The 16741-nt window shown below is 51.5% G+C and overlaps 1 protein-coding gene across 1 annotated transcript in view; it reads left to right on the forward strand.

The window, feature by feature from the left end:
* LOC138784080 (arf-GAP with GTPase, ANK repeat and PH domain-containing protein 3-like) overlaps nt 1-14016 on the forward strand; it is a gene marked incomplete at its 5' end in the record, with an annotated part of 36948 nt that extends 22932 nt beyond the window's left edge. The window contains 3 exons of the mRNA XM_069959592.1: nt 10072-10294; nt 10589-10844; nt 10921-14016. Coding sequence (XP_069815693.1) covers nt 10072-10294; nt 10589-10844; nt 10921-11064 — 623 coding nt within the window. The remainder of the gene's footprint in view (nt 1-10071; nt 10295-10588; nt 10845-10920) is intronic.
* Between the last annotated feature and the right edge of the window lie 2725 nt (nt 14017-16741).

The raw sequence follows: 16741 nt of genomic DNA on the forward strand, positions 1-16741 counted from the left end.
GTACCGGTGCCGCTATATTAGACCCATCCCCACATCAGAGGGACAAGAACGTACAAACAAAATGCCAATGGGTCTGGCCCTGTAGCCCGGCCGTTCGTGACGCCCGAGTCTCATATGTAAATCCCAACACCTATCCCTACGCGTTTCAATCCCCGGTATGGTGAAATCATCAGGGGCTGGATAGGTGAACATATACAAATATGATTCAGTGTTTAGTGTAGTGTTTACATGACACAGCACAAAACAGCATAAAACGGATGATAATTGGCAAGGAGCACAGTGGCTGCGGACTCCCTGAAGCTGTATGTGTAGTGATTGCAGATAGAAGGTGCGATGGTGGCAGGGGCTGACAGGACACGACATACACAAGAGCAGGGGATTAGTTTCCCATGAACACCTCCCAGTTTATGTAGGATATAGTGGAGATAAATACTTACTCTATCCACATTGAAATGCCAGAAGTGTATGCCGACCTGTGAGGCAAGGGTTAACCATGTTAGCTGCGGTCATCTAGTAGCTAAAGGAAAGACTGTCACATAGTATGAGGGTAGCTACTTACATATAAGGTCCTCCGCCCGGAGATCCCCTGATCCTGCAGTGGCAGAATGCCGGGAGTGCGAGCTCGGGCGCGGCTGACGTCACGGACTAGCCTGGAGCGCGCCAGATTCAAATGCCTCCCTCCAAGACACGCCCCCTGTGGGAGTTACCCACACTCGTAAACAAACGGAGAGGGGCACTGGCTATGAGAAGGGCGCTCCAGGGTGTCCGTGATTATAGGAGCATGATACACATGCACATCCCTTGCATACAATAGGCTCAATGATCCATGAATCTAGTCTATATGGGAAGGATACTATGTACAGTGTGGAGTCATCCCGAAGTATCGTGGTACTAATATATCAGTGAGACGTTAGTAAATGAAAGGGGGAACCGAGTCCCACCAGTATTAGCATTGCGGGACACATAAACCCAGAATTAGAATAAATACATTTGGGGAGGCTGTAGGGGGGTGCAGGTTGCCAGTAGTATGGAGCGATTGGTAAAAGAAGTGGCAGTGTACGGGGCAAAATGTCCTACAGACAGGCTACCCAATATAGGGTACACCCTAGGGAGTAGAAGGTGTTCTAGGACCTAGTAACCCCTATATAGGCCTAGACTAAAGCCCTCACCTAGGTGGGGTGGTCATCCTAAAAAGGACGGTCCCACTCTGGAGCCTAACCTGTTTAACCCTGTTATCCCCTACACTAACCAAGCCAGCCATCACTAGCTCATAAACCGGCCCACTAGGGCCGTTCCTACCGACCTACATCGACCAGCATGCTACTGCTAGCACCATCAGATAAAACATGCAAAATTCAGAATTTCATTGAGACCCCTTGGAGCAATTGTGTGTAACGTGTACATCCATCGGGTCTCTTTCTGTAATAATGCTCTGTCCATGTCCCCCCCCCCCCCCTTTGGGATGGTCTTATGTTCTCAATAGCCACAAAGGACAATGAGGAGAGCTTACCTCCATGATGTTGGTGGAAATGTCTTGCTAGGGGGTTTCCCGTTTATTCCTGATATCCCCCACATGTTCGAGGATCCTCTTCCGTAACTCCCTGATTAGGACAGGAGCATGAGGCTATATACATTACGCCCTTAGTACTGCAGTTCATGAACGATTTAATGGTATATGTTTTTCTGCCCTGCAGTGTCCACAGCTATAAACACCCCTACCCTGTAAGGATTTTAACCACGTGCCTGTGGAAGGGAGGGGGGTCAAGTGACTGTGTGTGACCATGTCACCTATACTCCTGCCCTTACGGTAGGTAATTAGGGGATACTCACTGATCACATCTTTTAAGTCTGGGTCCAGTCTGAGTACCCCCCAGTGTTTGGACAGAACTTCCCTGACCTCCTGAGATGCTTGGTCAAAGGTCCCGATAATCCGAATCGGTCCTAGGTGTCAATAACTCCTCCCGCTGGGGAGATATGGAGGTTTGATAGGCCTTTCTTAGTGTATAGTCAGGGTAGCCTCTTGTGAGAAACCTATGTCGTAGGTCGGTGGCATGTGTCTTGAAATCACTGTCCCTTGTGCAATTTCTCCTAAGGCGGAGATACTGCCCGTTTGGTATACCCCTTTTAAGGGGGGCAGGGTGGCAGCTCTCCCACCTTAGGAGACTATTGGTGGAAGTCTCCTTTCTGTGAATTGTAGTGTCCAGGTATCCCTGAGGTGTTTTAGAAATCCTCACATCTAAAAAAGGCAAGCTGTTAGGGTTTAAGTGCAGACCGATCTGGTTTTCATTGAGGCAGGCTATATACTCTGTAAATTCCTGTTCTGTACCTGACCACAATATGAAAATATCGTCAATAAAACGGGACCAAGCACCTTCTCTCCAAAGTGCTCCCGCTCATCTGATAGGGCGATGGAGGAGCAGGTTGGCGTAGGTGGGCGCACAAGGGCTGCCCATTGCCGTGCCCCTGAGCTGGTGGTAGTACCGCCCCTCAAACAGAAAAAAGTTTTTTGTAAGTATGAACTCCAAAAGCTCTATCACGAACAGGTTATGTGGTTGCAAATGGACACCTCTAGTGGATAGATAGTATGACACTGCTCTCAAACCACTGTCATGTGGTATGGACGAATAAAGTGCTTCCACATCAATACTCCCTTACAATACCTCCGGTTCTATGATCCAAAATTCTATTTTCTGTAGAAGATCCATGGTGTCTCTGGTGTAGGACGGCAGGGTATGTACAAAGCTACGAAGGACCTTATCAACATAGATACCAATATTATGTAGTAAACTGCCGATCCCGGCCACGATTGGTCTACCTTTCAAGGGGGAGGTCCCTCTCTGTATAGATATCTCTGGAGCCCTGTCCTCTGTATAGATTCTAAGGAGCACTGTCCTCTTTGTAAGGATATCTTAGGAGCACTGTCCTCTTTATATAGATATCTCAGGAGCACTGTCCTTTCTGTATAGATATCTCAGGAGCACTGTCTTTTCTGTATAGATATCTCAGGAGCACTGTCCTCTTTGTATAGATATCTCAGGAGCACTGTCCTCTTTGTATAGATATCTCAGGAACACTGTCCTCTCTGTATAGATATCTCAGGAACACTGTCCTCTCTGTATAGATATCTCAGGAACACTGTCCTCTCTGTATAGATCTCTCAGGAACACTGTCCTCTCTGTATAGATATCTCTGGAGCCCTGTCCTCTGTATAGATATCTCAGGAGCACTGTCCTCTCTGTAAGGATATCTCAGGAGCACTGTCCTCTCTGTAAGGATATCTCAGGAGCACTGTCCTCTCTGTAAGGATATCTCAGGAGCAGTGGCCACTCTGCAGGGCCGGAGTGGGGCTGAAAAGCAGCCCTGGCACACAAACCCCACCAGCCCACATATATATCCTCCACACAGTATATGAGCAGAGGGGCACAGTATATGGGGACAGTAGCACAGTATAGTGGGACACCATGCATTACCCCCATAGTAAGAGTCCCCCTGCATTACTTCAACACAAAAGGAGGCGAAGCGTGTGTGTGTGTGTGTGTGTGTGTCCACCGATAGTGCCACCCGGGACCGCGCTCATCACCTTCCAGGCCGTCTGCTCCCTCCAGCAGGCGCAGTGATTTTACGTCATTGCGCCTGCGGTAGGATTCAGCCTGCGAATCCACACACACACACACACACTTTGCCTCCTTTTGTGTTGAGGCAATGCAGGGGGACTCTTACTATGGGGGTAATGCATGGTGTCCCACTATACTGTGCCACTGTCCCCATATACTGTGCCCCTTGTCCCCATATACTGTGCCCCTTGTCCCCATATACTGTGCCCTTGTCCCCATATACTGTGCCCTTGTCCCCATATACTGTGCCGCTGTCCCCATATACTGTGCCACTGTCCTGATATACTGTGCCCTTGTCCTGATATACTGTGCCCTTGTCCCTTATACTGTGCCACTGTCCCCATATACTGTGCCACTGTCCCCATATACTGTGCCACTGTCCCCATATACTGTGACCCTCTGCTCATATACTGTGCCACTGTCCCCATATACTGTGCCACTGTCCCCATATACTGTGCCACTGTCCCCATATACTGTGCCCCTTGTCCCCATATACTGTGCCCCTTGTCCCCATATACTGTGCCCCTTGTCCCCATATACTGTGCCCCTTGTCCCCATATACTGTGCCCCTTGTCCCCATATACTGTGCCCCTTGTCCCCATATACTGTGCCCCTTGTCCCCATATACTGTGCCCCTTGTCCCCATATACTGTGCCCCTTGTCCCCATATACTGTGCCCCTTGTCCCCATATACTGTGCCCCTTGTCCCCATATACTGTGCCCTTGTCCCCATATACTGTGCCCTTGTCCCCATATACTGTGCCCCTTGTCCCCATATACTGTGCCCCTTGTCCCCATATACTGTGCCCCTTGTCCCTTATATACTGTGCCCCTTGTCCCTTATATACTGTGCCCCTTGTCCCTTATATACTGTGCCCCTGTCATTTATACTGTGCCCCTGTCATTTATACTGTGCCCCTGTCATTTATACTGTGCCCCTGTCATTTATACTGTGCCCCTGTCATTTATACTGTGCCCCTGTCATTTATACTGTGCCACTGTCCCTTATACTGTGCCCTTGTCCCCATATACTGTGCCCTTGTCCCCATATACTGTGCCCCTGTCCCCATATACTGTGCCCTTGTCCCTTATACTGTGCCACTGTCCCCATATACTGTGCCCCTGTCCCCATATACTGTGCCCTTGTCCCCATATACTGTGCCCCTTGTCCCCATATACTGTGCCCTTGTCCCCATATACTGTGCCCTTGTCCCCATATACTGTGCCCTTGTCCCCATATACTGTGCCCCTTGTCCCCATATACTGTGCCCCTTGTCCCCATATACTGTGCCCCTTGTCCCCATATACTGTGCCCCTTGTCCCCATATACTGTGCCCCTTGTCCCCATATACTGTGCCCCTTGTCCCCATATACTGTGCCCCTTGTCCCCATATACTGTGCCCCTTGTCCCCATATACTGTGCCCCTTGTCCCCATATACTGTGCCCCTTGTCCCCATATACTGTGCCCCTTGTCCCCATATACTGTGCCCCTTGTCCCCATATACTGTGCCCCTTGTCCCCATATACTGTGCCCCTTGTCCCCATATACTGTGCCCCTTGTCCCCATATACTGTGCCCCTTGTCCCTTATATACTGTGCCCTTGTCCCCATATACTGTGCCCCTTGTCCCTTATATACTGTGCCCCTGTCATTTATACTGTGCCACTGTCCCTTATACTGTGCCCCTGTCCCCTTATACTGTGCCCCTGTCCCCTTATACTGTGCCCCTGTCCCCATATACTGTGCCCCTGTCCCCATATACTGTGCCCTTGTCCCTTATACTGTTCCCCTGTCCCCATATACTGTGCCCTTGTCCCCATATACTGTGCCCTTGTCCCCATATACTGTGCCCTTGTCCCCATATACTGTGCCCTTGTCCCCATATACTGTGCCCTTGTCCCCATATACTGTGCCCTTGTCCCCATATACTGTGCCCTTGTCCCCATATACTGTGCCCTTGTCCCCATATACTGTGCCACTGTCCCCATATACTGTGCCACTGTCCCCATATACTGTGCCCTTGTCCCCATATACTGTGCCCTTGTCCCCATATACTGTGCCCTTGTCCCCATATACTGTGCCCCGTCACTATATACAATGCCTCTGTTCCCATACACTGTCCCCCTGTGCCCGTATACTATGCCACTGTCCACACACACACACACACACACACCTGACAAATCCACACACACACACAAACACACCTGACAAATCCACACACACACACACCTGACAAATCCACACACACACACACACACACACACACACACACCTAACAAATCCACACACACACACACACCTGACAAATCCACACACACACACCTGACAAATCCACACATACACACACACACACCTGACAAATCCACACACATACACACACACACACACACACACACCTGACAAATACACACACACACACACCTGACAAATCCACACACACACACACACACACACCTGACAAATCCACACACACACTCACACCTGACAAATCCACACACACACACACACCTGACAAATCCACACACACACACCTGACAAATCCACACACACCTGACAAATCCACACACACCTGACAAATCCACACAGACACACACCTGACAAATCCACACGCACACCTGACAAATCCACACACACACACACACACACACACCTGACAAATACACACACACACACACACACACACCTGACAAATCCACACACACACATACACACACACACCTGACAAATCCACACACACACACCTGACAAATCCACACACACACACACACACACACACCTGACAAATACACACACACTACCTCACCTAACGCAGACCGTTCCCGCCGCCTGCCCGATGTAAAACTCCTGGCACCGCAGCCCGGCCCGCTCCTGACGTGCTTCTCCAATCCAATCTACGTGGAGGAGGAGCGTGGGGCCGCTGCGGCCGGCTGTGGTGCACGTACAAAGAGTGCGCCACGGCCCCCGCAGCGGCCCCACGCTCCTCCTCCACGTTGATTGGATTGGAAGAGCACGTCAGGAGCGGGCCGGGCGGGTGCCAGGAGCTGGCAGCAGGAGCAGGACGGGCAGGCAGAGGGAAGTGGGCCGCAGCGGTGATTTTTTTTTTTTTATATATATATATATATATATATATATAATGCAGCCCGGGCGGCCCACGGACTGGTAATCCGTCCAGCCCAGCGGGCATTTTCCCGGCTTGCCAGATTACCAGTCCAGGCTTGACACTTTGTATAGATATCTCAGGAGCACTGTCCTCTTTGTAAAGATATCTCAGGAGCCCTGTCCTCTGTATAGATATCTCAGGAGCACTGTCCTCTCTATATAGATATCTCAGGAGCACTGTCCTCTCTGTTTAGATATCTCAGGAGCACTGTCCTCTTTGTATAGATATCTCAGGAGCACTGTCCTCTCTGTATAGATATATCAGGAGCACTGTCCACTCTGGATAGATATCTCAGGAGCACTGTCCTCTTTGTATAGATATCTCAGGAGCAGTGTCCACTTTGTATAGATATATCAGGAGCCCTGTCCTTTCTATATAGATATCTCAGGAGCACTGTCCTCTGTATAGATATCTCAGGAGCACTGTCCTCTGTATAGATATCTCAGGAGCACTGTCCTCTCTGTATAGCTATCTCAGGAGCACTGTCCTCTGTATAGATATCTCAGGAGCACTGTCCTCTGTATAGATATCTCAGGAGCACTGTCCTCTGTATAGATATCTCAGGAGCACTGTCCTCTCTATATAGATATCTCAGGAGCACTGTCCTCTCTATATAGATATCTCAGGAGCACTGTCCTCTCTGTTTAGATATCTCAGGAGCACTGTCCTCTTTGTATAGATATATCAGGAGCCCTGTCCACTCTGGATAGATATCCCAGGAGCACTGTCCTCTCTGTATAGATATCTCAGGAGCACTGTCCACTCTGTATAGATATCTCAGGAGCACTGTCCACTCTGTATACATATATCAGGAGCAGTGTCCACTCTGTATACATATATCAGGAGCCCTGTCCTCTCTATATAGATATCTCAGGAGCACTTTCCCCTCTGTATAGATATCTCAGGAGCACTGTCCTCTATAGATATCTCAGGAGCACTGTCCCCTCTGTATAGATATCTCAGGAGCACTGCCCTCTCTGTATAGATATCTCAGGAGCACTGTCCTCTCTGTATAGATATCTCAGGAGCACTGTCCTCTCTGTATAGATATCCCAGGAGCACTGTCCTCGCTGTATAGATATCTCAGGAGCACTGTCCTCTGTATAGATATCTCAGGAGCACTGTCCTCTCTGTATAGCTATCTCAGGAGCACTGTCCTCTGTATAGATATCTCAGGAGCACTGTCCTCTCTATATAGATATCTCAGGAGCACTGTCCTCTCTGTTTAGATATCTCAGGAGCACTGTCCTCTTTGTATAGATATATCAGGAGCCCTGTCCACTCTGGATAGATATCCCAGGAGCACTGTCCTCTCTGTATAGATATCTCAGGAGCACTGTCCACTCTGTATAGATATCTCAGGAGCACTGTCCACTCTGTATACATATATCAGGAGCAGTGTCCACTCTGTATACATATATCAGGAGCCCTGTCCTCTCTATATAGATATCTCAGGAGCACTGTCCCCTCTGTATAGATATCTCAGGAGCACTGTCCCCTCTGTATAGATATCTCAGGAGCACTGTCCTCTCTGTATAGATATCTCAGGAGCACTGTCCTCTCTGTATAGATATCTCAGGAGCACTGTCCTCGCTGTATAGATATCTCAGGAGCACTGTCCTCTCTGTATAGCTATCTCAGGAGCACTGTCCTCTGTATAGATATCTCAGGAGCACTGTCCTCTGTATAGATATCTCAGGAGCACTGTCCACTCTGTATAGATATCTCAGGAGCACTGTCCCCTCTGTATAGATATCTCAGGAGCACTGTCCCCTCTGTATAGATATCTCAGGAGCACTGTCCTCTCTGTATAGATATCTCAGGAGCACTGTCCTCTCTGTATAGATATCTCAGGAGCACTGTCCTCGCTGTATAGATATCTCAGGAGCACTGTCCTCTCTGTATAGCTATCTCAGGAGCACTGTCCTCTGTATAGATATCTCAGGAGCACTGTCCTCTGTATAGATATCTCAGGAGCACTGTCCACTCTGTATAGATATATCAGGAGCACTGTCCACTCTGTATAGATATATCTGGAGCGCTGTCCTCTTTGTATAGATATCTCAGGAGCACTGTCCTCTTTGCTGTCCTCCAGCTATTTGTGCCCTACTACTGGCAACTGAGTCGGGGCCACCCAGCTATTTGTGCCCTACTGGTGGTCCTTCTGGTGAGGCCCCGGCACCCTCTTGGTCAGTGTGGTGAGGCCCCGGCACCCTCTTGGTCAGTGTGGTGAGGCCCAGGCATCCTCTAGGTCAGTCTGGTGAGGCCCGGCACCCTCTTGGTCAGTCTCGTGAGACCCCAGCATCCTCTGGGTCAGTCTGGTCAGGCCCCAGCATCCTCTGGGTCAGTCTGGTCAGGCCCCAGCATCCTCTGGGTCAGTCTGGTCAGGCCCCAGCATCCTCTGGGTCAGTCTGGTCAGGCCCCAGCATCCTCTGGGTCAGTCTGGTGAGGCCCCGGCATCCTCTTGGTCAGTCTGGTGAGGCCCCGGCATCCTCTTGGTCAATCTAGTGAGGCCCCGGCATCCTCTTGGTCAATCTGGTGAGGCCCCGGCATCCTCTTGGTCAGTCTGGTGAGGCCCAGGCACCCTCTTCGTCAGTCTGGTGAGGCCCCGGCATCCTCTTGGTAAGTGTGGTCAGGCCCCGGCATCCTCTTGGTAAGTGTGGTCAGGCCCCGGCATCCTCTTGGTCAGTCTGGTGAGGCCCCGGTATCCTCTTGGTCAGTGTGGTGAGGCCCCGGCATCCTCTTGGTCAGTCTGGTGAGGTCCCGGCATCCTCTTGGTAAGTGTAGTCAGGCCCCGGCATCCTCTTGGTAAGTGTGGTGAGGTCCCGGCATCCTCTTGGTAAGTGTGGTCAGGCCCTGGCATCCTCTTGGTAAGTGTGGTCAGGCCCCGGCATCCTCTTGGTAAGTGTGGTGAGGCCCCGGCATCCTCTTGGTCAGTCTGGTGAGGCCACGGCATCCTCTTGGTCAGTCTGGTGAGGCCACGGCATCCTATTGGTCAGTCTGGTGAGGCCACGGCATCCTATTGGTCAGTCTGGTGAGGCCACGGCATCCTATTGGTCAGTCTGGTGAGGCCACGGCATCCTCTTGGTCAGTCTGGTCAGACTCAGGCATCACTTTGCTCTGTTAGGTGAGGCTTCTATAGAGAAAGTTTGAGAAGCGCTGGTCTAGAGAGTCACCTGGAAGTGTTCATGAATCACCTGATGGCCTGGGGATTGCATTTGCATTGTTTCCCATGTTGTGTTGGGCTTGGCTGCCTCTCGCTCACCACTAACTCTACTTCTCATCCTTTTTTGTAGATCCAGACTGGGCTAGTCTCAACCTAGGGGCTCTGATGTGCATAGAGTGCTCTGGGATACATCGGAACCTCGGGACACACCTATCTCGAGTGCGCTCTCTTGATTTAGATGACTGGCCGGTGGAACTGACGATGGTCATGATGGCGATTGGAAACAGTCTGGCTAATGCTGTGTGGGAGCACTGTACAGAGGGTTACACTAAGCCCGGTCCTGAGAGCTCCAGGTCAGTACCATGCAATACACCCCCCCCCCCCCCCCTAAATGTTCTTGTAAGGGATGAGAAACCAGGCTGAAAGGGTTAAATAAGCGAAGGGGGAAAAAACAGGCTTCCCCTCAGTGTAAGCAGAAGAGAGGTTGGCATTGATGGAGGAAGAGCTAGTCACCTTCTAAGGCAGAGGCCGAGTGTGGAGGAAATACATCAGTTCCATCTTATTAACACTTAACAATTTTCTCCCTCCGGGGATCCCCTTTATTTACCTGTGTGTATTCCCCCCCCCCCCAATTGTCCACACTCCAGGGAGGAGAAGGAACGCTGGATCCGGGCCAAATACGAGCAGAAGTTGTTCTTGTGCCCCCTGGTGGCGTCGGATGTGCCTCTTGGGCAGCAGCTGTTACGGGCGGTGGTCGAGGATGACTTACGGATGGTGGTTACTCTGCTTGCCCATGGGACCAAGGAGGAGGTGAATGAAACGTATGGGGATGGAGATGGCCGCTCCGCTCTTCATCTCTCGGCAGCCATGTCCAATGTTGTGTGCACACAGCTCCTGATCTGGGTGAGACGCGCGACCATGGGGTAGGATGGGGGTTGGGCATAGTATCCTCTTCTTACCGTGTTTCTTCTTTTCCTAGTATGGTGTTGATGTCAAGGTCTGTGACGCCAGGGGCCTGTCACCGTTGGCGTATGCCCGTCGGGCAGGCAGTACTGAGTGTGCAGAGATTCTTCTTCAGTATGGCTGCCCCAATGACCACTGTAGTCCCACCCCTGCGCTCTGATGCTTGAGGACTCCATCCCTGCGGCTTCTTACGTGACCCGTGTGAGCAGACTTCATGGTCTTTAATTCTCAGGATACCAGATGTTACCTCCTGAGTCCCCCGATTCTACCTTCCTAGCACCGAGAAGGGTTCTTCATGCCGACCAGTTTCTCCTGAGGTTGTAGTATGGCATGTAATGGCATGCTGCGGCTGTCCGGAGCTGCGCTCCCTCCTCTCTGCAGAGAACATTGCATATAGGGATCATTGTCCGGCGAGGTCCCTTCAGGGATCCCATGATTGTGGTTATCCAGCCAGATTCCTGGCTCCAGTCCTTATATTGTGTGAAAAGCTACGTATTCCCCGGTACACTGCTGGTCGCTCCATAGCTCCACGTATACTTCTCTATTTATATGTAAATATGTAATATATGTACAAGACTGACAGAGCGATTGTTGGGGACGCATAGTAGTTAGGCCGTTGGCCTTGAGTTCCTGTTATACAGAAATATACAGAATCTGGGTGTGGGGGAGGGGTGCGCCTAGGAGGTGGGACACAATGGAGGAACTACAGCTGAGGATCTGATCTACGGACCAGATGGACTAGTCAACCGGCTTTATGCTCAGAGACTCTATTTTTTTTCCCTGTTAGTATCAGATTTTTTTTTTTGTATTTAAGGCTGCGTTCACACGTACAGGATTTGCAGCAGATTTAAAGTTGCAGATTGAAAGCAAATCTGGGCCATCAAATCTGCTGCGAATCTGTTGCAGTTCCTCTACATGTGAATGCACCCTAAAGGAGTATTCTGAAGTGTGACAAAGTAGAATCTTGTAGTCAGCGGCCACCATCCTGGCTGCTCCTGACCTCCTCTCAGTCTCTCAGTGCAGCCAGTCGCTGGCCCTAGTATTGACCCCTCTCAGCCATGTCTCCTGGTGGTGGTGAGCTGTGGGGATCAGGGCTAGGACAGACCCCCCCCCCCCCCAACATCTGTGTAGTACCGTGTGGACATCTGTGTAGTACTAGACTGTTGGTTTCCTGGGCTATAACACATTCAGTGCACACTTGTTTTATATACATCTTTGGTGGGCGGGCAGCCTGCTTTGCGGTGTTCACACCTAATGACTGACACAGTGACACTGACACATGAGCTGTAACAGTGTATGGATTACTGCTGACTGCCGCTGCTTTACCTGTACTGGTAGCTGTAAACCTGCAGGAATTGGGACAAGCACTAGTGATAAACCGCATACAGCTCAAGTCGTGTGTGCGCTCACCAGCTCTCCTGTCCAGTAGAGTCACATGTGCCTTGACCGGCTCTCCTGTCCAGTGGAGTCGCGTGTGCCCTGACCGGCTCTCCTGTCCAGTAGAGTCGCGCGTGTGCCCTGACCGGCTCTCCTGTCCAGTAGAGTCGCGCGTGTGCCCTGACCGGCTCTCCTGTCCAGTAGAGTCGCGCGTGTGCCCTGACCGGCTCTCCTGTCCAGTAGAGTCGCGCGTGTGCCCTGACCGGCTCTCCTGTCCAGTAGAGTCGCGCGTGTGCCCTGACCGGCTCTCCTGTCCAGTAGAGTCGCGCGTGTGCCCTGACCGGCTCTCCTGTCCAGTAGAGTCGCGCGTGTGCCCTGACCGGCTCTCCTGTCCAGTAGAGTCGCGCGTGTGCCCTGACCGGCTCTCCTGTCCAGTAGAGTCGCGCGTGTGCCCTGACCGGCTCTCCTGTCCAGTAGAGTCGCGCGTGTGCCCTGACCGGCTCTCCTGTCCAGTAGAGTCGCGCGTGTGCCCTGACCGGCTCTCCTGTCCAGTAGAGTCGCGCGTGTGCCCTGACCGGCTCTCCTGTCCAGTAGAGTCGCGCGTGTGCCCTGACCGGCTCTCCTGTCCAGTAGAGTCGCGCGTGTGCCCTGACCGGCTCTCCTGTCCAGTAGAGTCGCGCGTGTGCCCTGACCGGCTCTCCTGTCCAGTAGAGTCGCGCGTGTGCCCTGACCGGCTCTCCTGTCCAGTAGAGTCGCGCGTGTGCCCTGACCGGCTCTCCTGTCCAGTAGAGTCGCGCGTGTGCCCTGACCGGCTCTCCTGTCCAGTAGAGTCGCGCGTGTGCCCTGACCGGCTCTCCTGTCCAGTAGAGTCGCGCGTGTGCCCTGACCGGCTCTCCTGTCCAGTAGAGTCGCGCGTGTGCCCTGACCGGCTCTCCTGTCCAGTAGAGTTACCTAAGCACCCCCCCACCCCCAGCATGAATGTTTCAGGTCAAGTACAGGAGACTCTTGGGGCCACTAGAAACAGAATATTATTTACCAAGGAACTCTCGGCCGATATAAGAGATTGTGAGGTGGAGGATGTGAGCCGCAGGACGGCTCTGGAGAGACTCTGGACCAGGCTGATGTGTCTCCCAGCCTGTACAGTATAGTAAGGGAAGGGATTTCTGTAAAACAAGGGAATACCGGGAATAGGATGGTTCTATCGCACTGGAGTGTGTGATGTGCATTACGGTGGAGTCACGTCCGGAGTGTTGTAGCTTCCATTCATCCATGGACGTCCATATAACAGCAACATGAAAATCCAGCCCATAAAAGAGTGGAGGTCCTGTGGAGGCTCAGCCTGGATACATTGTAACGTGCCCACCCTGATCACAGCTGGGACCATGGGTCTAGGGGACATATTGTTTATGTAAATGGAGGCAGTGTCCTGCACCACCTGATAGCGTCTGCAGAGCTGCAATCCTCTAGAAGATTCTATACACAGCCCTAAATCCTTGGCTGTAGAGATCAATCACTGCGTCTATATAAAAGGCCTCCGGAGGGTCTTATTGGCCTGGTGCAGTAAAGGTTCCGGGTCTTGGCTGGATTTGGTACGCAAAGAGGACAATTCAGATTGTGGGGAGTCTCTGCTCTCAGTGTATACATTGTACAATATATATATATATATTTATATCTCTCTGTACATACAACCCGCTGTCTTGTGTGTGCGCGCTGTGGAATAAAACTTGACCATGTCTATTGCTTCACAACCTATTACTGTCCTTGGGGGGGGGGGGAGGGGGAGGGGGAGGGGGCAAGATCGGTAACAAAACTGGTAAACACCAATATTTGTCAAATCTAAGTCCCGGACCAGAGAAAACCTAAGCATCTGTATAAGACTGACATAAGTGCCCCTGCGACCTTCAGCCCAGGCAGACAGAGGGTTACAGGAACCACAGCTGGACGTGTCTTCATGTCTCTGACCATCTGGTACTAGTTGTGCGTTTAGCACTGAATGTTACCTTGTATTCTTTGTATTGGTCGTCTTATTTATTTCTCCATTCTCATGCTTCTCCATCCCCCCACTCTTGGTTCTTCATTATTACATTCGCTTTTGGGTTTTTGTTCCTTCAAGCTCGCCCACTCTGGGTTTATGTTACTCCATCCTTAACCTGTTCTTGGATCTACATTCCTCCATCCTCACTTATTTTTATATTACTTCAAGCTCATCCCCTCTTGGGTCTACATTCTTCTACCCATATCTATTGGATCTATGTTTCTCCAGCCTCTCCCCCTTCTGGAACTATGTTCCTACAGCCTCACGCATTCTTGGGCCTATGTTACTCCATGTTTACTTCTGGGTCTGTGTTTACACGGGACGATTATCGTGCGAAAAATCGTTTTTTTTTGGTTCGAATTTAAGCGATAATTGTCCTGTGTAATTGCTGGCAACGATCGTTTGTTTGCCAATCATGGTTGATTTGGATCTGAACCTAAAATTATCGTTAATCTTTGCTAATCGCTGTAATTCCTCATTTGTTTGCTCAATTTCAGCATTTTTTCACTAATCGTTCAGTGTAATTGCACAGTGTTCATTGTTTTGCCGGGATCAGAAGGAGTAAACGATCATAGTAACGACTGTATCTAACGACCATCGTTCTGTGTAATATGGTGAACGATTTCAGGTTAACGATAAACAATCTAGCTTATGATCGTTATTATCGTTAAAAAACGCTCCGTATAATAGGACCTCTAGGTCTATGTTACTTCACCCCTATTTATTAGTTCTATGCTCCCCCATCATCACAAATTCCTCCAGCCTCATCCCCTCTTGGGTCTAAGTCCCTCCAGCCTCATCCACTCTTGGGCCTACGTCCCTACAGCCTCACACACTCTTGGGTCCACGTCCCTCCAGTCTCACACACTCTTGGGTCCACGTCCCTCCAGTCTCACACACTCTTGGGTCTACATCCCTCCAGCCTCACACACTCTTGGGCCTACATCCCCCCAGCCTCACCCACTCTTGGGCCTACGTCCTTCCAGCCTCACCCACTCTTGGGCCTACGTCCTTCCAGCCTCACCCACTCTTGGGCCTACGTCTCTCCAGCCTCACACACTCTTGGGCCTACATCCCTCCAGCCTCACGCACTCTTGGGCCTACGTCCCTCCAGCCTCACACACTCTTGGGTCTACGTCAGTCCAGCCTCACCCACTCTTGGGTCTACATCCCTCCAGCCTCACGCACTCTTGGGCCTATGTCCCTCCAGCCTCACGCACTCTTGGGCCTACGTCCCTCCAGCCTCACGCACTCTTGGGCCTACGTCCCTCCAGCCTCACGCACTCTTGGGCCTACGTCCCTCCAGCCTCACGCACTCTTGGGCCTACGTCCCTCCAGCCTCACGCACTCTTGGGTCTACGTCCCTCCAGCCTCACGCACGCTTGGGCCTACGTCCCTCCAGCCTCACGCACTCTTGGCCTACGTCCCTCCAGCCTCACGCACTCTTGGGCCTACGTCCCTCCAGCCTCACGCACTCTTGGGCCTACGTCCCTCCAGCCTCACGCACTCTTGGGCCTACGTCCCTCCAGCCTCACGCACTCTTGGGCCTACGTCCCTCCAGCCTCACGCACTCTTGGGCCTACGTCCCTCCAGCCTCACGCACTCTTGGGCCTACGTCCCTCCAGCCTCACGCACTCTTGGGCCTACGTCCTTCCAGCCTCACGCACTCTTGGGCCTACGTCCCTCCAGCCTCACGCACTCTTGGGCCTACGTCCCTCCAGCCTCACGCACTCTTGGGCCTACGTCCCTCCAGCCTCACCCACTCTTGGGCCTACGTCCCTCCAGCCTCACCCACTCTTGGGCCTACGTCCCTCCAGCCTCACCCACTCTTGGGCCTACGTCCCTCCAGCCTCACCCACTCTTGGGCCTACGGCCCTCCAGCCTCACCCACTCTTGGGCCTACGTCCCTCCAGCCTCACCCACTCTTGGGCCTAAGTCCCCCCAGCCTCACCCACTCTTGGGCCTACGTCCCTCCAGCCTCACGCACTCTTGGGTCTACGTCCCCCCCAGCCTCACCCACTCTTGGGCCTACATAGAGCCAGTAGGGCCAGAGTAGAGGACATTTGTTGGGCAAGCAAATTTCTTATTTTACATTGGTTATTTTATCATTTTGTAATAGTCTATTCAGAAACAAATAGATTGGAGAGTCTAATATGACCTAGATGGAGTGAAGATACTTTATCCTATTCCTCAGTGCGGGGTCAGTGTGCCAGATAAAGCCTCCATGAGCCGAGCCAGTGCTCTGCTGTGTAACATAGTATTCTGACCTTGGATGGACTGGCCCACTGGCATTTACTACAATACGAGACACCAACGTTGCATTGTATTGACCCGGTATATGCTCAGGAAATAGATGAATGAAAGCAATATGTTACATTTTATTAACACTTTAGGTTACAGGTAAACATGTGATTCTTCTGTTGCC

This window comes from Dendropsophus ebraccatus, chromosome 2 (assembly GCF_027789765.1).
Source record: "Dendropsophus ebraccatus isolate aDenEbr1 chromosome 2, aDenEbr1.pat, whole genome shotgun sequence".
Lineage (NCBI taxonomy): Eukaryota > Metazoa > Chordata > Amphibia > Anura > Hylidae > Dendropsophus > Dendropsophus ebraccatus.